The 27,106-nt window shown below is 43.2% G+C and overlaps 1 protein-coding gene across 6 annotated transcripts in view; it reads left to right on the top strand.

Moving 5' to 3' along the window:
* Positions 1 to 779: 779 nt before the first annotated feature.
* The window catches only part of LOC137803165 (microtubule cross-linking factor 1), a 55,271-nt gene continuing 28,944 nt past the window's right edge, over positions 780 to 27,106 (top strand). For all 6 annotated transcript variants that reach the window (XR_011080035.1, XM_068601469.1, XM_068601470.1 and 3 more), the window contains exons 1-3: positions 780 to 2,085; positions 6,036 to 6,257; positions 6,779 to 6,937. Coding sequence is in view for 5 of the 6 variants with exons in the window: in XM_068601469.1 (XP_068457570.1) it covers positions 1,201 to 2,085; positions 6,036 to 6,257; positions 6,779 to 6,937 (1,266 nt within the window). In the remaining variant the exon portion in view is untranslated. The remainder of the gene's footprint in view (positions 2,086 to 6,035; positions 6,258 to 6,778; positions 6,938 to 27,106) is intronic.

The raw sequence follows: 27,106 nt of genomic DNA on the forward strand, positions 1-27,106 counted from the left end.
TCACACCAGCGGCCTGCTGGAGGTCATTCTGAGAGTAGGGAGTATGCAGGCAGTACCTGATAGAAGACCTCTGGGACATTATGTTTGAGTCCATCAGACGCTGCCAGGTTGCTCCTCCGGCTTTACAGGAGCTCACTGATGACCTTAGGCCCATCTGGGAGGAGACCATCCCTCATCTCATTAGGAGCATGCTGTGACGTTGTCAAAGCAAGGTGGGGGCCACACACGATATTGAGTAGCATTTTGAGTTGCATAAATTGAATTTTTAGCAAAATGGACGAGCCTGTGACATCATTTTTTTTTACTTTGATGTCCGGGGTGTCTATGAAATCAAGCCCTCTGTAGGCTGAAACGTGTATTTCCATCAAAAGATGTGGCATCCTTTCATCCCTAAGACATTAAACTATCCATATCAGTAGAGATATCCAACATGCTTTTTGTCTCCACATTGAGATCTGATGTGTTTTCAAAGTGTTTTTTGAGAAGTGTATATTGAGTCTGAGTAGTGGCCCCTCCCGTATTAATCTGTGCTCCTCTGGTGAAGGTGTTCAATAGCCAATAGAGTGCGTGTCCTGAGGGCATGCGCACCACCGCGTGTCCCGCCTGGTCCCGGAGAAAACAAGAAGGGGTGTGCTTGCTTGGGTGCTCGTGAAGCAGCAGCAGCAGGAGCAGCCGCGCATGCGCTCCGCAGAAAATCACGGGCGTCGAGCTGCACACCGCAGCGATTGCAGATCTTGCATGTCAGAGAGGAAGGGGTGGGAAGGGGGCACGAGGAACAGGGGGGGCATCACTCACAGCCCGGGGATAACAGAGGGATGGAGACCCGAAGAAGAAGAAGACGGCTGACGTGACTCCGACTGACTTTCCCCGTCTTCTTTTTCTTTCTAACTTGAGCCTTACGAGCCCTGTCTGCACATGCAACCTGTCTGTCATCCCGTCCGTCCCAGTAATCCCGTTTGGTGTTGCAGCGTTTCCTCCACGCAGGGCTTCATGCACAGGGAACACAATGACAACCTGGTGAATGCAGACGAGATGGAGTAACGCGTCAAAGGCACGGCGCAGGATGCGCATCCCCAGCCCGCCAAGGAAGGAGGCAAAGCAACCGGGCTGTTTTTCTGGTGTCGTGTGTCCGAGATTCCCCGCGGTGCTGTGGACTGAGCGTTTCCGTCATCGCCCCCCTGCCGCCGGTGTCGGTGTATAATGGAGAGCTCCAATGGCTCTGGAAGCGACACCAAACCGCAGAACCACCAGTTGGAGAAGAAGAGACTGAACCGAGCGCCTTCCCCGGCCAGACCTTTCCTCAAGGATGTGCACTCCCGCTCCACCAAACCACCTGCCATCGTACCAAAATCCCCCAAACTCAACAAGCAGCCGCAGTCTGCCTCGGTGCCCTTGGCCCATCCGAACCGCAGCTCCAGGCGCCACACGACCGGTGCTAAAGAGAAGCCCGCCGCGGCGAAAAGTAACCCCAAGTCTTCTGTCGTGAAAAAGCCCACAAAGGTGCCTCAGCATGCAGCAGTCGAGCCCAAAGCCGCCGGCGTCAAACCGGACAGCAGCAGCAGCAGCAGCAGTCCCGTCCTCGCCAAAGGCAGAAAGGGGAAACTAGCCCCGGGGTCCCCGGGCCCTCTCGGCCATGGATCCCCGATCCGGGTACCGACCGGAGCGCTTCTCGGCCGGGTCAGCCAGACCGACAGCAGCTCGGACCTGTCCGACTGTCCGTCCGAGCCGCTGTCGGACGAGCAGAAGCTGGCACCGGCCGCTAGTAGTGACGCGGAGTCCGGCACCGGCTCCAGTGACCGGGATCAGGTGGGAGGCGATAATCCGCTGCGGGCAGAAGCGACCGGAGCGGCTGCTGCTGCTGCTCCTGCTGCTGCTGCTGCTGCTCCGTTGCGCACAAGCGAGGCTTCCGCCGCCAAGGGAAGCATGTCTCAGGCTCAGTCCGCTCCAGGGGCGCACGGAGGGAAACACAAGCTGGCGAACCCCTTGTCAGGCGCACAATTCAGACTGCCAGACGCCAAGGATGTGAGCGAGGAGGACCTGCTGCGGGAGGTGGACGATTTGAGATCCGAAAACGACTACCTCAAGGTATGGCGACGCGATCTCACAGAGACAAACGTGGCTATTTGTTGAATGTATTTTATTTTTTTAATCTAGACGCATAATGGTAAACATACATATATAAAAGACACAATTCTCTTGCAAGCTCATTTAATCTGTAGTCCAGAAGCAGCTGCTTCCTCAAGAGGAGCACAACTGTCCCTTTACAGGACAGTCCCGGGTTCAATCTTCAACATCACCTGTTCTTTAAGTGCCCTTGATCAACTTCCACCTGCTCAGCAACTAACATCATAATCTGAATGTATAAATTATTCAAATTTAAACGCATCCCCTTTACTGCCCAGCTGTCATCCCCATGATGCCCCTGTGTCGACTCTCCATCCATCATGTCGTCTTTTTACCCTTCCCGTGCTTCCCTGTGGGTTTGACCTTTATCGATGGGAGTTTTATTGATAGTAGCTTCTCCCTGATGTGTTCTCAAATTTGTATTTTATGTTTTATGAATGTTGTCAAGTCGTCAAAGTCTTATTGTGCCAGAAAGACCCCCCCCCCCTTCCCCTCCTCCCCATCCGCATGTTGCATCTGGGGCAACAAGAGTGGCACAATCTGTAATAATATGAACACATTGTACTCTGGGATGCACAGTAGTCCTTAAATCAATGTTTAATCGTTGTATCTTACATCTTGCATGAAGATGCTGCTTGAAGACTTCATGCAGGATCCCCCTCCCCCCTTCTTTAAGTAGGCTATCCCCATAAATTGGGGAGGGGAGGCAAACAGATAATGCGGCAAACACTCTTGCCAGTTGTTTTTGTTTAATTTTAGATGGGAAATATGCATGCTTCTCTGAGTATTATTTCAAACTTGATCACGCATGTCTGTGTGTGTGTGTGTCTGTCTCTCTTTGGCCCGGTGCAAACACAAGAGAGTTAATCAGCTTTACTGGCTCTGGCAGTAATGGCTTTATCCCACAGGACTTGATAACAGTCAGATGTCCCATGTGTGTGGGGTTCAAACGCCCTCCTGCCTGGTGTCAGTCTGCCAGCTGGGACCTCTGAGGTGAACTCTTCCACCCTCCCGCCCCTTCCCCCAAATGTCTGGGAGTCCCCACCACCGTGACATCATACTGCTCATAGGGGGGGAAACACTGTTTCGCACATTTATTTTCACACCTCTCAGTTTTATTTTGAATTACATTTCAGGTATTTTTGCTTCTTTCGATTGCATGAAGAGAAACACGTTCAACCTGTATGATTGTGTCAGTGTGACTGCACAACACCAATACACCCATTTTTGGGGGCTGCAATAAATAGTTGTGCTCAATCAATCAATTGAGTTATAGTTCAAACACAAATGCAAAACATTTGCGACAAGCATCTCAAACGTAAAGAGCTGCTGCTTTTTTCTATTTAGTATAAGTCTAAATGTAATTGGGACCTTTCGACTTGGTCAATGTCACACTCAGATCTGGGTGCATTTTAAAAATGAAATAAAAAAATAACAACAATGAATAGAGAAAGAATTGTCCAATTCATCAATAAGGGAAATAGTATGTTGCAGCCCATATTTTCATTAGCGCTTAATCTGCTTCATAGTTTTTCAATGAACAAAGTAATTGACATTTTTTAAAAATTGTAAAAATGTCCTGCAAGTTCTGAAAGATTGCATCACGTAAAATCAAAGAAAAACATCCTAACTTTACATTTGAGAAGTCTCACCATTAATTTCTCTAGATTTGTAAAAGCTATAATTTAGTTAATTATTTCTTGGCTGATTGACTAGCATACATTTTGATATGATTCATCTTTTGGGTCATTTTAGCATGAATAATCTCTACGTCCAGCTCACTACATTTCAGTTTTGGACTATATATTGGTTGGTAAAAACAACTCATAAGACGTCCTCTTGGGTTATCAGAAATTGTGATGATTTTGTCCACAGTGTGTTAGACACTTCCCAGAGTATATAACATTGATAAATGAATTCTTACTCAGCAAAGATATCCACATCTAACACCCTTAAAGAGATGACTAAGTGGCCGCCTTGATGACTCGGAGCACACAAGTCCCATGAACATCAATGGTATCTGCTCCCAGGGTGCTGCTCGGCGTCTGTTTTTAAGCAGGCCATTGATTGGGCCGACCCTGTGCGAGGTCATTAGCTCCTTCCTCCAGGGTCCTCCTCAGAAAACAATCGGCGCTGTGCTTCTCCAAATGAGGATAGATTTAGTTTTTATTAATTGACGCTCTCATCCCAACTCCCCCTTCAGCATACTATTGTCTTTTCTTCAGGTGCCAGTTCAAACCCTTTAAAATGTCCTTCCCAGGGGAAATCTTCTGAGCAAACTGATTCCTCAGGATGAAGGCAAACAGATTAGGCATGCTGATATCAGACATCGGGTCCACTGACTCCTATAGCTGGATTTGATATCAGGACATTGAAGTCAATCTATTCACGTCAATTCTATGCGTTTATACAATATGAACTGGAGTTTTGTATTCCTGTTTAAGTTTCGACTAATTTGTTTCTGCATTAAAAAGGTTCACACTTTAATTCATGTTCAGATCTTTTACCAAATTGCTGGTGCACAGCTATTAATTTAATAATGAATAACAATTCAGTAAACTGATATCTATCTATTTATATGTTCCATTTAGTTTTACAAAGTTAGAGAAGCATTTTTAAAGTCAAGATTGATGTTGCGTACCACATAAAAGAATGATCTCCGTCACCTCCATCTTATTAATTAAACACTGGAATCCGATCGGTACTCGGTATCGCTGATATTGGAACTGAAAAAGTTGGTGCATCCCTATTTTAGTCAACCTCGAGGTTACCCAGCAAACAATTGTCGTAATACGATAAACCTTAACCTCTTTTCCTCCATGAAGGCCGGGTCGCTTCATGTTGATAGGAGATGGGGAGTGTAGGTCCAATCCGAGAGATAAGATGCTTAGAGCCAACTAGTGGTTACATCATCAGCACTGAGAGTACTTGCATTCCTGGAACACGTATGAATTCATATGAACGTACGATCAGCGGTCGGTAAAATACATTGCATCTGCTCTCGTAAAAGCTTTATGCCTTTATGCCCTTGTAGTCATGTCATAGAATGTATCATCCATTCATTAGACGGCAAAGAATTGTCTCGACCTGTTTGCTGTTTAAAGTTCATTTACATGCAAAATGAAGGTCAAACCTTTTTAAAATGTAATACTATACACTATATCAATGTGTTGGATGTATCCAAGGCCGTTCTTCAGCCGCGGATGTTGTCACATCAGTTCTTTCAACAGCAAGATGTACTGTAATTGTTTCTTGACACCTTTGTTCATGACAGAATATTTGGTCATCGAAATTCACCTCAAGTCAAAGCATGTCCAGAGGAAATATTAAAATCTAATGTGCAGAAATGCCACACAATATAAAGAGCGCATTCATACTTCCCAGAAGAAGCTAAAATAACATGATTTATTACGTGGATGCTAATAGCTTTCTATCCTTTGATTTCTTTTGATGTTGATGATCTGGGGACATTTCCTGTAACGCTACCCAAAGGAAAGACTTCCCTCCTTTTGACCCACTTCTGGTTAGGTTAAATGCTTTCTTTTAAGACAAAAACTGCTTCACAAATTTAAAGCTTTCGGTGAGTATTGGTATTGCTCTTGTGTACCAACAGCAGTATTGTTGCTGCAGAATTAAACATTACATCATGAGCAATAATAGCATTTAAAGGCATGCATGTCCTGTAAAAATGACATTGTCATCACAGACAACTTGAAGTATTGTACTTGCTGCTGTCTGCAAAGCAAAAATCTAAAATCAAAACAGCATCAACATCAGTCAGCACTATTTGCGGCATATGCCAAATTACATCGGTGTGGAAAAAGAGAGAAAAATGTATTTTATAGCACAAATGTTGTGCGATTATGGTAGCACGGAATTGATTTTAAGGTTTCTGCTTGTGTGTCTCTCAGGATGAAGTGGACGAGCTGCGGGCGGAGATGGAGGAGGTGCGAGACAGCTACCTGGAGGAGGAGGTCTACCAACTGCAGGAGCTGCGTCGAGATCTGGACCGCTCCAACAAGAACTGCCGCATCCTGCAATACCGCCTGCGGAAAGCCGAGCAGAAGAGCCTGCGGGCACAGAGCGGCCACGTGGACGGAGAGCTGCTCCGTAACCTGGAGCAGGACTTGAAGGTCTGTGAGAGCCCGTCGACTTTTAGACATTTCTTAAAGTTATGACCCCCAGTGTTGGGACGACTGTGGTAAAACAGCATAGAATATGGAATCACTGAAAAGAAATGATGGGATTTTTTTCTCATTCGTGTTTCAGGGCTGCAATTTACAATTATTTTCAAAATTGATGAATTGTGTTCATGTTTTTCGCCAATGAAATTGTCTAATTCAAGTCCCACGTCGACGACACTAAACTGTTTTGCCCAATCAACCCAAAAATATATAAAATGTACAATTATTGATTCTTCATTAAACACTACCCCGTATTAATGTTCATATCAGTCATATCAGCTGGTTTGGGGTTATTTGATTGAGTGATTTTTGATACATTGATCTAACTCTGGTGTGCATGATGGTGTTTGGCTGATCATGAGTGTTAAAGACACATGTAAAATATGGATATATCTCTTTTGTATTTATACATCCATTCTGTTTGAACTGTATGTGTTTGTCCTTCAACATATCTGCCTCTGTGCTCTCAGGTGGCCAAAGATGTGTCAGTGCGCTTGCACAACGAGTTGGAGAGCGTGGAGGACAAACGCAGCCGAGCTGAGGATGAGAATGAGCTCCTCAGACAGAAGATCATCGAGGTTGAGATCTCCAAACAGGCGCTGCACAACGAGATGGAGAGGACCAAAGAGGTGAGCGGAGCATAACGGAGATGCTGTTTGGACTTGGCGAGGCTGTTGCGGGTCATGGGAATACATTTGCTTTAGTGCACACAAAGTTGTGTTTTTATTTTTGGAGAACCGAATCCTCCGTTAGTCTTGCTCAAACAAAAGAACGGAAATCGAAGGAATAATTTCATACAAACAGAAACAACGTAATCTTGAGAATCTGTTGTTTGTATGTTGTTTTGCAACAGTATGCACATGTCCTTTATATAAAGCTTGCCTCTGGTAGAGTAGTTGCAGAAGAAGGGTTGGATAAGAGTTATCCACACTGCAGTACTACACAAATACTACTGACGTTCAGATGGAGCTACAATACTACTCAGTTCTTCGTGAAAGCTGCAACCGGCCTCCCCCTCACAGCTGAGGTGTGTTCACATGGTAACCTGCAAAAGAAATCCAAGTCACTTCCCATAAACGTTCATTTGGAAAGAAGTCCAAATCTCTCCTCCCCTAGTCAACAATCTTTTCTCCAGTTTAGCTTTGCAAAAGAAAAGACTTCACAAATACTTTGTGAATTCCGCCAGTCAATCTGTTGGTAGTGTTCCAGTAGATGTCTTAGTAAGACACTTTTTTTTTAAACCTTTTTCTACCAAATTAAGCGCAATCGGAGCTGCGGGACGAAATACCCGGGACTACTGCAGAGTCATTTGTTCAGGAAATGGATGCCGATTGTAACGTTAGCCATTAAGACAAAAGTCAGGTGTTTGTGGGTGATAAAATTGCACTGCGAAATGTATTTTGTTATTTTCAGAATAAGTTAGGCCACTCAGAAATCAAGTGGCTATTAATTGGCATCTCAATCAGTCAATTCATGCTAATGTTGCATGCTAATACAGAACACTTTTTATGAATACAGATACATGCATTTTGATTTTGTTTGGGCTTTAAGTCCAGAGGTTTTCAACACGTAGACATGCATTTATGGAAAAGATGTCAAAATAGATATATAAAAATATGTCAGTGTTTCAGGAACATAAAAGACATTTTAAAAGGACATTTAGTAATAGATATGTATTTAAAAAATGGTAAATTTTCGTTGATCCTTTTACTTTCATTGCTTTTTTCCCCCAATTGGATGAATGTGTTGAATGTCGAGACTTTAGCTGCCGCCCTTCTTTGAATGCTGTTAACAGCTATAATATTACCACAGAGTCATAAAGTTTAATAGACCCATGTGTTACACTCTGGTGTATCTGCATCATAGAAAGTCATCATTCTTCTGCTATTAGCAGTTGCACTGTACCTATGGATGTACAATTTATATTGTTAAAATGTTTAAACATCTCTGATGGTTTGAGCCCCTATTTTACAATGTAGAATTCAGACTTTTGTATCACTATTACTCTCATGTTGCACAGTGGAGGGAATATTTGAAGTCAGGTCTTCTTGCAGGTAATGACATGAGCGGAGGCTTTTCTCAGGACTGCCAGGGTTCAGGCGCTTAGACTAATTGATTTTGACATTAGCAGGTAGCATGCCATGTGGCAGCAAAGAGAAAGTAGGCTAATACCAGACCAGTCAGCATGGAGATGTGGCTTTGTTATGGCACTGTTTCTTTTTTAGTGTTGTCTCATTGGCTGCTGGGTTAATTCCCAGCTTGTGTCACGGCGACTCCATATGACTTCTGTTACATGTCTCCCTAAATAGGTCTTCTGCTGGTTGAAAATATACATGCTTAAACAGTTTATGACCTAAATTTTCTGTGTTTGCAACGTTGATGGTTTTTAAAGGCAACTTAACGGCCTCCGACTGAGCTGCATGTATAGATGTGCGAATGCAAGGTTTGGTTTTGTTGTCGTCCCTCTAACCTTTCGTAAGGAAATGATTAGCTAACGGTGAGACCAAAGTGACAGAAGGCCCCACACGGGATGCATAGCAATTGCATTATTGGTGGTGTCTCTTTCCTCCAGACCCCTTATTCTCAGCAGTACGATACAAAGGACCACAGGATGACACAGACTTTCTTGTACACAGAGAAACAGGCGAGGGAATCGGAGAAGGCTGAGATAACGGCTGCTCCAAATGATTGCAGATTGTTTTGTGTTCCCCTAAGGTTTGTCCCAGAAAAACACAACACGTCTCTGAATGTTCCCTTCGACATCCTATAACCCCCCCTTTGCTTCCTAGAACTGTGCATTTTTCCTTTTGTTCCATGGAAATACCCCATTTCTCTGCAGTTTAATGGCCGTGTACTCATTTGAAAAGTTTTTAATTCCTGTGAAATCCATAACGCACGGCAGACGACCTGTTTATTCTGTTTTATTGTTGGTACACACATTTAGTTCGGGATGCATTTCAATGAATGAATTGAAGAATTTGTCCTCTTCTCTTGGAGTTGCTTTTACTCACAGGGATGAAAAGAGGAGCACATTTCACTGATAAAAATGTGGTTCAACGACACTGAAATGTTGTTGCTTTCCTTTTTCTGCTTTAATTGGGTTTTGTAAATTGTGATCCAGGTGTAATGTGATCAAGCAAAGCAGAAAACCCTCCAGACTCCTTTTGGGGTCTCCTCCGCGTCTTCTTCCATTTAGTGTTTTTAATGATCTTTTGCAGTTCTTTCACCACAAAAGCTAAGTGGTATCACATAGGGGTGGGGAAAAAAAACGATACAGCACAGTATCGCGATATTTTGCGTGCCGATATTGTATCAATACACGGAAGCCAAGTATCAATCTTTTATTGAATCAATTCTAAACGTTTTGGTCCTAGAATAATACAATAAATGTATTTTTTGTCGAGAAAGTTTTCCTTTGGGGACAATTTGCGGTCGCAATATATCGCAATACTCGATGTATCGCAGTATCGTGATAATATGGTATTGGGACTTAAGTATCGTGACGATATCGTATCGTGGGACCTCTGGTGATTCCCACCCCTGGTATAACACTATAAGATAAGATAAGAAAAAGCTTCTTCAGTTACTCCACCTGTCAAACCTTCTCACCACATAACAGTAGTAAAAGGGCAACTCACACCAGATGCCTCAGCTCTTTTTCTGCTATCAGAGGCCACACAGTGGGACTCTGGCCCAGAGATTGGCACCCCTGCATGGATTAATCCAACAAGAAGGCCTGTTATAAAACATCCTGGCGTGTTTCGGTGCACTCTGACGGGAGGGGAGAGCGAGGGAGAAAAAGACAGAGAGGCAGAGAATGGCTGTAATCAGATGGCAGTAGGTCTGTCTGCCCGCGATACGACCGCGGCTCCACAGCTTACAGATATTAAACAGTTTAGGAGTGCTGGTTGACGGGACCCTCTGTTGTTACAATATCGGCCCGGGGAGCAAATTGTTGCTGCTGCTTCTGTGTGGTCAGTATGAAGGCGAACAACGATTGGGTGGAGAGATGTTTCATTCCTCTGACATTTGAAGAAAGGCCCACTGATACGTGTAATGAAATGGAACTAATGAAATGTCAACGTGCACAACGCAAGCGTCAGGTGATTTATTAGGTGCTCTCGCTCTGCTGTGAGAAGTTCATCTTTCATCGCAGCCAAATTATAATCCTTTGTGCTGTGCTTGTTGACATACAGAAGCATTGACTTGACATTAGATCACATGACGGCGGCACACACTAAAAAGCCCAAATCAACACATTTTATAACACATTTTGGAGGAATAAAATGCCATAAGTTTTGCTTTTTGGCAGTTAATTAAGAAATATGTACTTTGTAATGACTAAAAAGTCATAATAAGTTAATTGATGAATAAAAATAATCGTTTCTTTTGCTGCCCTAATACAAAAAAAAGCGTCTATCCTTACATTTGAGGAGCTAGAAATGCAGGGCATTGGTTTGGCATTTCACTTGAATATGTAGTCTGATCATCAACTGATTACTTAATCAACTAATCGTTGTAGTTTAAATTGATATAATTGTCTTTTCTGTACAGTACATAAGTCACAACTAGCAGATAGTTAGCCTAGCCTAGCATAAGGACTGGAAACGGGGGTAAATAGCTAGCCTGGCTCTGTTCAAAGGTTCCAAACACCAATATTGAAAACTAGCCATCTTCCAGTCTAAACATCTGAAACATCAGCTGGCCCTGTTGTGTGAATCAAAGTTCTGGCTGCATTTTCATCTTTTGCACGTATATAAAAAGAAGAATAGCGAGTGTCTCCTCGAGTTACTCAAGTGTTTTCTTGCTGTGTTTCATTACTTGAAAGGTACAAGAGGGGAATGCCTGCATTCTCCAATAAGTTGCGTTAACAATGTCTGAATGAGAGTCGCTGCAGACATGATTTGTTTCATGCCGGAGCGCTTCTCTCTCAGCAGGAGAAGTGTTGGCTTTGAAGAGGATTCTGTTCTTCTCATTTCTGCTTCTCCCTTCCCCTACACCTCTCCTCCGCTGTGGTTCCCTGTTGGAAGAGTGCGAAGGCATCTCATTGACCTAGTTAATATCTGGTGTTTGACTCCACCAATGGGAGGAAGAGCGGGCGTGAGGAGAGGAGTAGGGTAGGGACTCTGCTGTAAGTCAAAATCTGCTGCAGTGACACGCATCCATACGAAGCTTATCGTCACACAGCAGCGGTGCTGTAAGATCTCTGTTAACACGATGCCGTGACTGGTATTCAGAGACCGCACAACTTTAATTTGCAGCAGGTGATCTGATTGGTTTTGCTCAAAATAAAAGTTTAAAAGGTCAGACATGTGATAATATTATAAATGTGATAATAGTGGATTTACTGAAAACAAATGTAACCTGATGACAGTAATGTGTATGTTTATCTAATATTAAAGGACATTGGAAATAGGCGAATCCTGTACAATGTGTCGCACAGCATTTTAAAGACGATGACACCGTTACTCCGACGGCAATCGACCACAGACACAAAGCAAATGGAGAAATCATCAATTCTGCATGAAACCCCGCAGCAATGTGTTAAAATTCAAAAGTGCCGTCCTTTGAAGTTTAAAACCCATTAAAAAATAAAATTCCTCCTTCGTATGAACATGTTTTGGAAGTATTTTAATTCACAGAAGTATCAAAAGCTGCCACTTTATAATCATAAAACATCCTGAAGCTGCTGCAGCAATCAAAGTGTGTCTTTAAATGTCTTCACACACATCAAGGGACATTATAAAGCAATTTAAAAAAAACACATTTGGAGTTATCTCAAACTCAATCTTTGACCGGGTTTTAAAGCCCCAGTTAAAGTATTAAAGCTGCAAAAATACTACGTCCATTTGACTTTTCTTAGAAAGCCAGTCAAGATATCTTTCTACGTTCTGAGTTGGTTTTAATAGCTACAAATTGGGAGATTAAGAAATGGTTTGTAAAAGCAAACACCTCGGATGCCTTTGACATGTCTGTCTTGCCTGTTAGGTCTCAACATTTATCTATATATATATATACACAAAGGCAATAATCCAGCAGCTTTCCTCTTAAGTGATTTAATGTGCAATTAATCTGCTGCAGGATGATGAAACATAGTATCTCATACAATATTTTATAATCTTTCCAAACAAAACAAGAGGTGTTTAAAGCCAGAAAATGTCAACCTCACGGTGGCACAACAATCAGGTTATCCCCAAAGTCAGTAGGATTGATCATCTGGGAGCCGTGACTGTGTGCCACATTTAATGGAAATCTTTGTAGTAGTTGTTGAGATACTGTAACGGCAGTAAAATGCATTATCTCATCATCCTGCCGTTAAATTTAAGGTGGAAAATTGATCTGAAAACAGCAGAACACACGTGATGCACCAAGCGTTGGTTTCTCCAGTGTATCAAATGGTGATAGCAGTTATATTTAGGGAAGTTGACAGCCGCTCGGCAGAATTTCTGTCAGACTGAGTCAATGTGTTTCTCACCGCTCCTCCAAACACACGGAGCAGCCAGACCATCAGAAAAAAAATACATATTTGGTGGCTGTAGCCTTGAGTGAAATATAGTCTTCAACCAACAGACTTTGCCCCGAAGAGTGAAGATATAGGATTTGATCTGAGCTAGGCAGTTGAGTTATGAAGTTTTTGGGGTCACTTTTGGGCTTCTGGATTTCTACAAATGTAATAAAAGAGGAAGTGCATCCTAATAAGACTCTTATTTTAAATATTTGTATTTTAACAATGGATCTAATGTGCAATGTAAAAGACATCACTTGTAGACAAACCAAAAGAGAAGTATCACTAAACTACAAACAAGTGAGCAACTTGCTGATGAACCTAATGGAGTACATAGCAGCTAAAGAGACAGGTAGTTTCAATTCAGATGCTTGGAAAGTGTTTAATCTTGAGCCTCAAAACTAACAGCAGCACTTCTTTAAATACAAACTACGATGACGTGAGCGCCACTTGTTAGACCTCTAAATAAAACTCAGTCACATGGTCCGTTTCAACCCACGGCTCTCTGTGACAAGAACAGTGTGTACCCCTGTTCATAGATGAGGCCGCCGGGTGTGTGTGTGGATGGTCTAAAAGAGTTCATGTGATGTGGCAGGGGTCAGAGGCGGTCTGAGTCACGGAGGGCTGTCACCATGTTCTGGCCATCAGCAGCGCAGTGACACAGGGCGGCATCAACAGAGGCCGTCTGGTCCAGAAGAACATCACGTCCTCTGTCATCGTCACGGAAATCTTAAACTTTTTGGTCCTGAACCGAATGTGTCTGTTGCACCAAGTATTTGGAAACTTTACCTAAAGCTGACACTCATGAGGAAGATCACGCACATCCAAACATTATCTGCAGGTTCTGATTGAGAAATGACCCTCACAACATGACTTTCTCTTTCCTAATAGAAATAGATAGCTGGAGAGAGATATCTGGCTCTTCGGATGCTAAATGATCCTCTAGGGTTGCTAGCTACTTAGCTTCAGGTAGTGTACTGTGGGCTTTTACAACTTTTTTGTATTGAAATGAGTTTAATGAGAGCGAAGTCATTTTCTTAGTCGTGCCATTTTCTTAGTTAAGGGGATGTGAGCTTACGATCTGGCTCCTGATCGCTATGTCTTTAAACAGGTGAAGCCAGAGACGTCCTTTTTACGGACATTTAAGGAAATACAGACATGAGGGTCTGTAGAATAAGACACCACCTCACTCTGTTAGTGCTTTGTACGCAATAAATGAGAGGGATTGATTCTGTATGAGTGTATACATTGTTTTTAAAAGAAAATCCTGCTTACTCTGCATTTATGTAGAAATCTCATAGTGATATTGAAACTTATCTAGGGTGCCAACATTAGTATTGAAAATGTGAAAATGACACCCGGCTCTGCACACTTGAACTACAAATAAAAAACTCGTTGATGTACATCTGACCACGTTATCGCTTCACCGGGCAGAACTCCCTTGTTAGATCGATTATTTTCAACACCAGCTCACAATGCTATTTACTTCTTTCTTACGATCCAAGAGCACATACGCGCCTCCAAACCGCACACAGCCGTGTCTGGTCAAGCTTGCAGTATCACTCCATCGTGTTCAAAGTGCTCTATTTTGGGCAACATATGGCTCTTGGACGCAGCATGGGGGAAATCCCCGGAGGCTTTTCTCCATAGAAGTAGATGGAGCAGCGTGTGTTTGAGCATATAGACTGGCGCTTTTCGTTTGAAGTGAAGCATGCTCCTTATAGAAGATGGGGAGGAAGTGGAAGACTGGCGATGCAGACAGACGCTGGCACTCCCGGCTCTATTGGATTGTGTGTTGCATGCAGGCATTATTAAATGATGACTTCAGCAATAAAGACGGAGGCCTGCCGACACGGCTTGTTTCACTCAAAGGCCGGACTTTATCAAAAGCGGTGGTGACATCTTAGTAAATCTTATCCCCCCACTTCCTCCTCTACTTGCTTTTAATTCCCATTATTTTGGAAAATAATCCCATCTTCCTACATCTCGTCTGTTATATTATCATACAAGTTGTCCCACCACTCCTTATGGTTGTCAGCTAAGAGTTTCCAGTGTGTGACTGTGACACCACAGAGAGCTTCATCTAAATTGGAATGATTTAAAACCCCAAAATGTAAACACTGCTGTATTTACATGTTATGCACATATAAAACAACTCATTTTAAAACTTTGCTTTTTACTGTTTTGCTGACATCGGCCGTGTCTCAATTCTTGCTTGCTGTCATCACCAGTTTTTGAGACCAGATATTCAATTCCTATTGCTTCCAACAGGATTTGTGTAATCCCGACCATGACTAATAAGAAAACCCTTAAAGCAACAGTAAATGCCATTTGATGGATGATTTTATCCACAATAATCCATTGCACTGTATGTATGATCTACAAACCCTTGCATTGGTAATTCACTTTTTTTATTTTACAAAAACATTTTGAACAAAAAATATTTGCAAATATGTTTTATTACTTGTCAAAGATAAAACTGAAAGCAAACAGCAGCTTGCACCGTGAAGCGAATAGCAAATAAAACCACATAATAAACACTACCAACTCACCTAAACGCATTAGCATTAAGCTAGAAAATAAATTCAAATTTCAATAAATCTGTTCAAAGGTTTTGAAATCTCAAACTATAAAAAAAAACATTTTAATCTGATAATCGTATATCTCTTTTTTTTTCTCACCGCTTCCACTGAACTGAGAAAATCTGGAAACCATCTTTTGATGTTGGATGGATCTTTATTTTTCCAGCAACTAATGCTGCAATTTCCTTTACGCCTGTAACTCACATAATGATTCATGGGAAAAGCAGAACATCCAGTACAGCTGAGGGAGGAAAACCTCCACAGCGCTTCAGAAACTCCACTTTAACTGGTCGCTGAGGCAACAACGGACACAAACGCTATGACATGATCCGCCCTCTGGTACCGACCCTCGAGATTACTGTGCGTCTCCGCTGCCACCTGAGCTCAGCGTTCGTTATCGTTTACACCGTCCTGTGGCGGCTCGCTGGTCCTCTGGGCTTTTGGTAATGACGCTGTATTTCAAATCCTTTATTGGCTCCCCGCCTACCGTTTTCAAGCCACAAAAGACAGCATGTGTGCCAAGGCGAGGGCCCCTCCCTATTATTACCAAGCTATTGTGAACCTTTCGACACACACAAGGGGACAGTGAAGTACTGGGAGGCGGAAAGTGGCGTGGGGGTGAGGACGGCCTCATTATCGACCAGCTGGACGGCTCCGTCCACTCATCCAACCCTCCGCCCATCCAAGCTCCCGTCACAGAGGAGAATACCGCTCTGTTGTCTGCTTCCCATTAGCGAACAGAAGAAACATGGCAGCAGCCCAGAGGGAGGGTGCAGGCGACTTCTGCAGAGTCCCAGATAGAACGATAGAAGTTCAGGATCATACGATTATGAGGTTTTATTTTTCCGTGGCTCATTACCATAGACGCATACCTCACAATCACGTAATGGAGACGGCAGACTCTTGAAAAACAACTTGGCTCATGCTAATTATGAATAGTAGATGATCTTAGAAAGGGATGCAGTCCCTCGCTAGATGCTAATCGCGAGCTGAAAGATAATAAGCTGTAGATTAAGACTTAATTAAAGCCCGGCAGCCATCTTGAGGACCCTGTTTACAGAAACAATCAGATATAAATAGGCTTATTGTGTTCTCCACTGTTCCACTGGAATGAGATTTGAACCAGTGAATTCAATAGTCTGATATTTCTGATTCTATCGAGTCATGTTCTGTTTGTATATTATCTATTTACATGACAAACATCTGCTTCTCATATACGATGTCTGAAACCCTAACAATTGCAATATGATGAACAATTAATCAGACACCTCCATCTGCATTACTCGGACTATTGTTGTCTTCAATGTCTTTTTGTGTCTGTTGCCTCTAATGTCTTTTTTATTTATTTTTTATATATTTATTCCAACAAAAACAGACCAGATTCCAACAGAACGGAAGAAAAAAGCAGGAACTGAAACAGGAGCACACAGGATACACGAAACACAGTACAGTGTTAAACGATACACAGTACAGTGTTACACGATACACAGTACAGTGTTACACGATACACAGTACAGTGTTACACGGTACACCCGACAAGAGGGCAGGAAACAGGGTTTAAATCCAAGCGGAAGGTAATGAGACACAGGTGGGAACAACGAGGAAGCACAGGTGAAGACAATCAGACAATCAGGAGCCACACGCACGATAAGAATCGAGGCCCACAGGGGCAGGAAGTGCGTCGACACAGAGGATAAACTACAAAACAAAACAGGAAGCCACCCAACACCGTGACAATAGAAGTATGAAGAGCTACTTGAAACCAGAGTCAAATTCCATGTATGTGTAGCCACACATGGCCAATAAAGCTGATTCTGATTCTGATGATGAATCAGGTTTTGGATGCACAGATGATACTTGTAGTACTTGATCGCTCATCGTTGATTTTAGTCCTTTAATGGGATGTGTTGTACAACAGGAAAGCGTTCATTAGCCCTATCCTTTATGTCAACAGGCGTTATGTTGTCATGGTGAGGTTACACCGAGACGCCTCACTACGGGAGCTACTGCTTCAAAATGCTTTGGCAAAGCGTGTCGGGTCCAACGGCGTCTTCAAGACTGTCACTTATGTCTGCTCACCTTAACTGCACCACACACAGCACCTGCATTCACTCTCACCTTCATTTAAAACTCGGAAAATCTTTTTTAGGTGATCAATTGTGTCGAGTTCCAGAGAAATGCAGAGTTAATCAAATCAAAAAGGGGGAAACACTGAGGCTGCCAACAATCACTCAATTCTATCACGCTGATCTACTATTTCATTTATAAGTGACACTTTGAAATGACAGAGAGGATGTGTCAGCTCTAACATACTGCAAGTAGTGGAATAAATCAATTGTTGGTTCATGGTCTTTTCATGGGATTGGTTAGTAGCAACGAAGAGATCCACTCATGTTGTCTGCCAAATTAAATACATTTAAAGACAGAATAACACCAGCTTCATCCTTTAAGTCTCCCATGAAAGAGAAATGCTTCCCCTCAACTGCACTCACTGGTTTAAAACAGGTTCCCTAAAAAAAAAAAACAGTCTGAGTCTGTGATATTCGCTCTGACAGGAACAGCATGGGAAATGTAGTGTCTCTTTCCACTTGTGATTTGTCAGCATTATTTTTGCCCGGGGGCTCCCGTCAAGTGCTACTTTCTGATCTCATCCGTCACCGCTGTACGTCATGATGAGAGCAGAGCAGCCGCCGCTCTCTCCGCATGGCTCTATCTCTGCACATGACACACCTCTGGCACGCTGCCAGTCGGCCGGTCCCAGAATACTCTGCGGACCCGCTGCAGAGTTCGCAGGCAGACGACGCGGCAGCTCTTCCCTCCTCCTGGCCTGTCGGAGCCACAGTGTCATTTATAGCTTTTAGTGTTGCTCCACAAAACAGGATGACTCTTGTGACACATTGCATCGTTTTTTTTTTTTTGGCCTCCACTCAGAGTCAGGGGTGTGAACTGTTGTTGGGAATGCAGCCTTTTTAGATTAGAGGTGCTCTAGATGACCGCCAGACAGAGCAGTGGAGGGAATGCCTTTCAGATTTGTCTTTTGTCACCTGTTTCCCTTGGGAAACGTTCTGCTGAGTCTGCGTCTCAAGCACCGACCGTCCTGCAGCTCATTCATAGTTACACACATTCCCACCTGGGATCTGCCCTCTACAGTCTCCTGGCTTCACCGGGGGCTGTGTGATAACTGTGGGAACTGGCTGCTCATTTATATGTCTCGGGCTCAGAGGAGATCTTTGGCTACTGCTGCCACCTACTCTTTGGGTGTCCTCATGCCTTTTGAAGAAAAAGATTAACAAAATGCTTATTTGCTTTTTTGATGAGTTAGTTAATATAAATATCACTCTCTGAACTGTACATCAAATGTAAATGACAGCCAGGGTGTAACGTATGTTCTTATAGTTAGTGATCTTCCTATATATATAAATATATATATATATAAAAGTAGAAGCATTAAAAAATCAGCCAGAGACTGAATTTTTTAGTCAACCCCTTTAATGATCTATCTGAATTAGCTCGCTACAGCTGATAACATCTGTTAGCGACAGTTTTCATGCCAGCATGCAACATTGACAGTTGCCAGCTGGAAATGCGCAGCCTGCCTTCGTCTCCATCTGAAATAAAATAGTTTGAAAAATGACTCTTTGATGGTAGATCTGCCACTGCCATTTATGCAAGAACAGAAAGCTCGACAGGCTTAGCGAAGTGGTAAAAACTGCGACAATCACTTTTTTATTTGTGAAATGACTTATGTCTCCTTATTAATCAAAGCTAATGTTAATGTACTATTTCAAAACTTAACTGTATCCACTGCACTGAATCAATTCTCTGTGTAAGTCCTCACTCCTCCTCTCGGTCCGTCAAATCTCAGGTCACATTTTTCGACTTTCCTCAAACCGTCCATTACCATGGCAGCCAGGGATGGGCAGCCCAGCCACGCGGTGGCACATTCATTACTGTGAGAAGATTTCCTGCTTTACTACTTTTCTTGTTCACAAGGCAACCGACCAGTGTCGCTTCTGACCGTGAGCCAGTAGAGACATTTTCACCGTTAATTATCAGGAGTTCAAAAGCAATTGTACGTTTTCCTATACACACATAGGTCTACTTACGAAAATAGAATTAATAAAGAAACAAGTAAGATATAAAGATAAAATAGTAAGATAAGTAAAATGTTCTCAACCTGGAGATGGAGAGCCTTCCAAAAGGCCAGGAGATAAACCTGAGGGGTCTCAATAGGATGTCAGGATAGAAAAGAAGACAGAAATGGCTTCTGATACAACTTTTTTATTTTCTTCATGAGCTGTATCTAACGTGTTCCTTTTTCTTTTATGACCCGAGAAGGAAAAAGCACATCATTGAGAAATGCAACATGTGACAAAAGGTTTTAAGTAAATCAGGCTTAATTCAAAGGAGTTATAACCACAAACAATCACCAGCCAAAAATATAAAGCGTTGGCAAATATAAAGTGTTGGCAGCAGAAACAGCTGCTTGTCACACATTATGTGTTGTGTACAGGTCACACACTCTTGAGGCTTACACGAGGGCTCTATGTGCCCTCCCTCTTATCTGTATCCACCTGGTCTAATATGCTGCTATCTTGACATAGATAACACAGACTCTTTACTGCCTCTCTCTTTGCTTTATTTAATCCCCTTTTTTCTGCTGCTTATCACGAAAGCGTCCCGGATAGATGACCGAAGCACAGGGATACAGCTCTCGCTGTTTCTCTCCTCATTATTTGTAACTTTTGCTAATTTGCAGAATATGCACATTACCTGTAACGCACACTAGGCAGAGCTTTAGCTTAAATGAATCTGTGTGTCATGAAGGGACCTTGAGGTGTAGCTGGTTGTAATTATACATTTCAGAGAAGCTAAACTTGATAATGGGAGTACTCACTGAACTGTAGTCTCGCTTCCCTCCTGCCTCCTCCTCACTGTGGGATCTGCTGGTTCAGCACTTTGCACACAAGGCATTTGAAAACCAGTTTGCCTGCAAGTTAATGTATCATACATGCATGCAACACACACGCACATGCACACACACACACACACACACACACACACACACACACGCGCACACACACGACTAATCCAAAAACCTGATTCACAGTTGAGCACTTAATTGTTTAGTCCTTATCCTCTAATCAAGAACATTGCTAATTATTATTAGCCGCTAATTACCGCATCCTGTTGTTTCTTTTCAAATCAAGCATGAAACGATAACACTGCTCTGTTCGGTAATGGGGATTAGTAGAAAAACACTCCTGGTGAGTTTCTCACTCGTTATTCGACCTAAAGGTTGGCTCAATCTTGTGTCTTTTGGTTTGCGCCGGTTGGCGCTTTGGCATCGGGTTTTCTGCGAGCAGCATGCCAGGCTGCCGGTTGTTCGGGCAGGTTTGTAAGGCGCGAGTGACACGCCCCATAAAAGCTCTATTGTGCTGCATGTCGGGTCTCAGACTGAGGTCAGGGCCGGCTTAGTGAAGAGGAACAGTATGGGAGTGACCCTGCGCTGCTCACACGCAACCTCCTGCAGACACACACACACACACACAAACATTGAATTCTGCACACACGGGCGGGCATGTTGTGCATATTGTGCAAATGTTGCAGCACGGCATGATGTATAACCTGCGCACGTTAGCAGCCATCGCTATAGCTGCCATTGTCGATCCCTGAGAGATGTTTTCTCATTCTGCTGTGGGATCTTCAGCTTTCTTGGGGGCAACTAATAATAGCAGCAACAAGCCTTTTCATATCTTACTATGAAAATACACCATCAATGTTTTGTTCTATTTTGTCCGTCAAGATTACGTTGTAATTTATGTCATTTCTCTTTGTAATGAAGATATATTAAAAAGCTGTAAATCAGCTTGAAGTATGTTTGACGGATTCTTAATCCAATAATCAGTTAATTAGATTTTGGCGGTGATGCGGACCATGGCTTTTCCCAATTATATGTTTATTATTATTTCAGCCATAAATATTACGCTGCATTTATGGACTGGAAGAAGGATCCGACATCTCAGCCTTTCATACTAATAACTTGATATAATTTAATTCCCGAACAAATCATTTAAAAATCAACTGATGAAAAGTTGGCTACGGCTTTGTTGCGACTTGTTCAACTTTGCAGGTTTGGGTACAGGTGGTCCTTTAAGAATGCACAAAAAAAACAATTCTGCTTTGCACGAAATGCAGAAGTCCAATTTTCTTACATTTTGCAGTGTGTGATTGTTGGCTATCATCACTAATGGTAAAGGTTTACTTTAAGTCTCCAACTCACACAGATCATTATACAGTTGCTAAAGGTTGCCTCAGATTTCTGAAGCTGCTGACCAAAGGCTAGTTTTTGACGAGATGGGAGTGAGACAGGGTTGAGCTAAAAGCATCATCTGCAAAGGACCTCCGATATGTAATGTCAAATTTTGTCAATTTTGCCACGGTATCAACATTTTGTAATATCCTTACATTTGACGTGCAGTCCCATGCCTGGTGTTCCCTCCAAACCTCTCTTCGAGCATTCCTAAGCGTAATTCTTTTTGGTTCTAACAACAAGATTTCCCTTTCGCCACAGATGGGGAAAGTAATCTCTGGACAGCTATTGATGTCAAGATGCAGGGGCGAAATGGAGGCCAGAGTCTGTTTACAAGAAGCTCATATCCGCTGGGGAAGGCCTGACATTGGAATGACCTCAGAGAGTGCTGCATTCTGCCTGTCTTACCGCCAAACAAATGCACACACTAGCGGAGGCACAAAAGCTCAGCCTGGTGCACACACATGCAGCAGGACGGTGGCGGAGGCGCACGCTGACTGCAAGAGCATTAAAACATGCGCCCACACTTTCTTCGACACATGTGGGAGACTGATGACTGCGGTTGCACACGCATGTGCAGAAAGAACACGTGTGCACACCGGCGGAGCAGCGCACTCTACTGGATCACTTTGATTCAGTTATCTTTGATTGGTTTAGGGCTTTTCCGAAATATCACAGCCATAGCTGTCCACAGTAGCCTGTCTGCTACCGGTGAGGGTGTGTGTGCACCATTTGCAGCATCAAATTGAATTCCAAAGGGTTGCATGGTTCATATTTGGCTGATGAAGCACATCCAGCGACAGTATATTTAGACTGTGCAGGATTACTGCAGGTGCTGCAAGCCAAAGATTGATCATCCTTATAAAAATAACACAGTGCCGTAAATCATGGTGTAGCAGAAGCTTTAAAAAAGAAAATACGCTGGTGTCTCAGAATGTGTCCCGGGATGGAGAAAATAATTGAATTAAATGAGAGCGTGTGACACTTATACCCATTCATTCAAGTGTGTGTGCAGTATTATTTAATTTATTCAAACGGATTACAGCCCAGATTGAGCGCCCATTCATCCAGATCTCACTAATATAATCTGCCTCTAAACATTTCATAGCGATTTATCTCCCTGAGCTCTCCCGCCGGGTGAGCAATATTTATTCTGTTGTGCTGGAGTCTTAGGCTTTTCCGTCAGGGCTGAGAAGGAGTTTATCTGCATCCAGCGGCCTGTCGCAGCTCCTTTTGTGCTCGCCTCCCCCCCCCCGCCCGCCTCCCCGCCAACCCTCTGCCCCGCCTCCATTTCGCTGGTCACACCACACTTATTGTTAAATCCCATTACCAGAGCCAGACGCTCTGCACTCTGTTACTTTCTTCGAACAAAATCATAAATAGGCCAAGCCGTTGAGCACAGATGTTGCCGAAAATACACTCGCTGTGTTCCCATTCTTACTCATCCTCCACCCCCAAAATATGTTCCTCCCCACACTGGGATTCTTTTGGGTGATGCCACTGTACGATGGCATCCGGCAAATGATGCGTGTAGAGTACACAATATTCTCCATTTCACTCCTGAATGAACCAGTTTTTCCAAGATTTAGTTGCGTGATTGTTGCAGCAGCATGTGTCTTGTGTCAGGGATTCACGGAGCAAACGCTACCTACTGAACAATGTGCTTTCTCGCATCTGTTGAATTTATTCCCCTGACTGACGCTAACGATGAGCAGAATCAGTTCTACACCTACAAACAAACACCGTAATGGATGACTTGTGACCCTTCACGAAGCGTAGTGGAGTGTTGAGCGATGCCGGAAGTAATTGTTGAACATAATCGACCTGCCATGCACATTCCTGATGTCCCCCTCTAAATGCTTTACTTCTATCCACAATGGCGTCAGTTGTTTTTGTTTTGTCATTTAATGGCTTTTAATAAGAGGAGTGACTTGAAAGTGTGACGAGGAAAGACATGGACAACAAAGATTGCCAGCTGGACTCTGGAGACGTCATGACAGCACAGCCAGGGCAATGCGTTTGCATTATTTATCTTTTAATGCAATGTTTTGGGTTTTCCTGCCCTGCCAGAGGGTTTGTTAAACAGAACTGTCTAAGAAGCCTTCATTGGAAACTGTTTGGAAGAGAGTTGGGACTAAACAGGTGTTTACTAAACAGGTGTTTGGATGAAACATGTCAATTAAACTTAACTAAACTCTTCCCAAGGCCAGGTGAAAAAGTGCAAAAACATATTTTTTCCGGAAAAGCCTTCCCTGCTGATCATCGAAGCTCTTCAGGAGCCACAATTGCCTCTCCGTGTCGTCTTGCACAATAAGCCCCGCCCCTACCTGCCAGTAGCTCCTCGCAGGACGCTGATTGGGCCGTGCTCTGGCCTAACAAACAAATTACTTGATGCCTGGCCAGATTTTTGTGTGATGTGTTATCTCGGGATTCTTTTCTGACATCCCGAGAAGCCAGCTGTCGTGCACGGTACATTTTTCTTACCCTTAAACAAACCTAAATCTTCGCCATTGAATGTCTACAGTTAATCCATATCCCATCCTGACTCTTGCCTCCATCTTAAAACCAAATCCAAACCTTAAATCAACCTCAACTTCAACTTTAATAAAATCCTAATTCTTATCTGAACCATCAGCCATAATCCTCACCATGAAGAGGTTTTCAGTGGAAAGAATGACCTCACTAAGTCATGCTGTCTCTAAAGAGGATAGAACCACACACACACCTATTGCCGCCCCTTACATTTCAGAACAATCAGAGAATTGAGAAAAGGAGGAGGGAGTGAACGAGGAAGCAATGAGACCAAGTATAAAGGGATGAGGAGTCCAGGAAGGAGCTGCAGGAGTGGGTCAGAGAAATACAGACTGTCAGTCAGTCAGGAACCACCGCGCCTGGTTCATTCAGTCCCAGCAGGGTAACGACTGTGTAACTACAATCCACTAATCCTGCAGGCTGGCAGAGACCCAGGGGAGTAAAACCAGCTGCACCAGTACCACAGCCAGCTCCCGCACCAGCTGGAGTCGCACGCATGACTGAGTGCCACTAACGCATGCTAACAGTGCACTCGGATGAAGAGAGATCTTCTTTGGGTGTGCGTGAGCGCAATTTGTGTGTTAAAGTGGAAGAAATAGTCACACAAAACAGGGAGAGGTGAGTCTGTGTGTGTGATGCAGATGAGGGTTTCAGTGCCAATATGTTGAGCGGTTGTCATGCACACTGTCTGGTGGCGTGGTGCAGTTAGCGCTGTGGACAGCCGACGTAATTAATAACAAATCATTAAGAAGGTAACTTCTATGAGCTCTGACATTCTTAACAGCGTCCATCACATTCGCTCCGGAAATTCTAGCTTTAAGAACATTAAACTGACTGACAGGTAGGTGATTGACTCACACCAAGTATTTGATGGGTGTTATTTGTTCTCTGATCACAAAGTTGTTTCTCGGAGCCTCAAATTGACTTCTGTGTACAGTAAACAGGGATCCCTGGTTATGGCAGTCGAGTGTTGTGGGGAGCTTTGCACAAGATGTCGTCTAAGCCGCTGTCTCCCCTGAGAGATTAGCTCTGTCACCAGGGCTGGGAATTAAACCACGACTGGTGTTGGAGATACTGACACTGACACAGACACAAAGCTGAGACTGGACCAGAAGGGGTCGGGGGGAGGGGAGGGGAGGCGGGATTCACTCGTCTAATGTAGCCGTCAAATAAATAACTGGAGTAAACTGCGTATTACCGTCTGTCATCCAAAGAAACAAACAATTATAGTCTTGGAGATGATTCCCGAGGCTGAAAGAGGGGTGATATGAATAATGTGTGTTGGTGCTTGCCATGAGGTACACAATAACACCGTGTCATCACTCTCATTTCAATCATTTTGGCATGCAACTATTTGGCACAACATTATAAAAGACTGAATTTGTCTTGAAGTTAAACATGGCAATAAACAAATCTGCTTATTTCCCGAGATCTAACAACACGTTGAACCCATGGAATCGATGCGAGACAAACGTAGCCCCGAAAAACACACTGGCTGCTTCCAAACCTTTCTGCGTTTAGCTCAGAAGCACAGAAGTTTGGATCAGGCACAGAAACTCTGTAAGAGATGTCAACAAGATGAATTTTCCCTTCCACAAAAGCTTGACCCTCTTCTGTGTTTTCTACAATAACTAGAAAATATTGATCAGAAAACGCTACTGAGCAGATAACTTATTTTTTTTTCCAGCACAAGAAAGATACCTTCAGAGCTTCAGGAAGGTTAAAGGTGTCGTAGAACTGGGCTACAGGAGGCACAACTCTCTTACTGTAGCTCTGGCTTCAATATGGTTATGCTCATGTTTTTGGGCTGTTTCTTAGAGGGCACTCCCTTCCTGTCGCAGAGCCAGCGACTGAGTCAAGGTCTGTCCCTGCTCCGGGCAAAACAGGTTCACCCTCACACTTTCCAGCCGTCTGGCCATGAATGATTCACACTGTCCTACTGGTCTATTTTGGCTGGCTACAGAGCGAATAGTTTGCTCTGTGCAAGGCCTAAAAATGAGATTTTAAGTACAAAAAGACCATTGTATCTTTAAACACTGATGAATAATATTCAGTTCACTGCGCTTTTAATTGGTTAAAATTCGGTTTCTATTTCAAATACTTGATTCTCAAGTGGTAAAAATCACACAAACAAGTCATTCGCACGCATCAAAACTGTCAAAAGGAAATCTGAAATGAATGCCGTCACATTTACAGATCGGCTCGATGTGTTTCTCTATAGTGTTACTGATCTAGATGTTTAATAATCATAAGCGCCTTGTTTAGGACTTAGCATTTATCTGTTTTAAGGATCTGTTTGTTTAGCCAATAACTTTAGAACGGGTTTATTCAGACAAACAGTAGGAGAATACATTATGTGTTTTTGTACATCAACACATGTAAACATGTACCAGTAGAAACCCAAGGTACAAGTATGAACCTAAAAAATGAGCACGCATTCCCTCTAACAATGAATCCCCTAAAAAAAAATATTAAAACAAATCATTTGCTGGAGACTTAGTGAAATATCTGTAGATCAAAATATTAATATCAAGTCATGCTCCCTCCAGAAGAGCGTGCCTTAACTGATCGCCAGACCCTTTAAATAACTCTGTCAGGGCAGCGATCTGTTCCCACTTGAAAGCTCTGCACTCTGCATTTATAGAGGGGGAATCTTCCTCTCCCTCTCCTCCTCTCTTCATTTCCTCTCCCTCTCCCTTTCTCTCATCTTGTCACTGTCTTATGACGCTGCAGCCGGTGGTGGGAGAAAGTGCACAGACTTGATCAAATTGAATGATTTTATTAGTCGCTAGGACTAAGCTGGCGTGCAGAGGACCCTGTTTTATCCGGGCTTTGCGTGCGGTGCCTGGTACAGTATTAGCTACAG

This window comes from Clinocottus analis, unplaced genomic scaffold, assembly GCF_023055335.1.
Source record: "Clinocottus analis isolate CAN_PGR_092001 unplaced genomic scaffold, fCliAna1.0.p SCAF_11, whole genome shotgun sequence".
Classification (NCBI taxonomy): Eukaryota; Metazoa; Chordata; class Actinopteri; order Perciformes; family Cottidae; genus Clinocottus; species Clinocottus analis.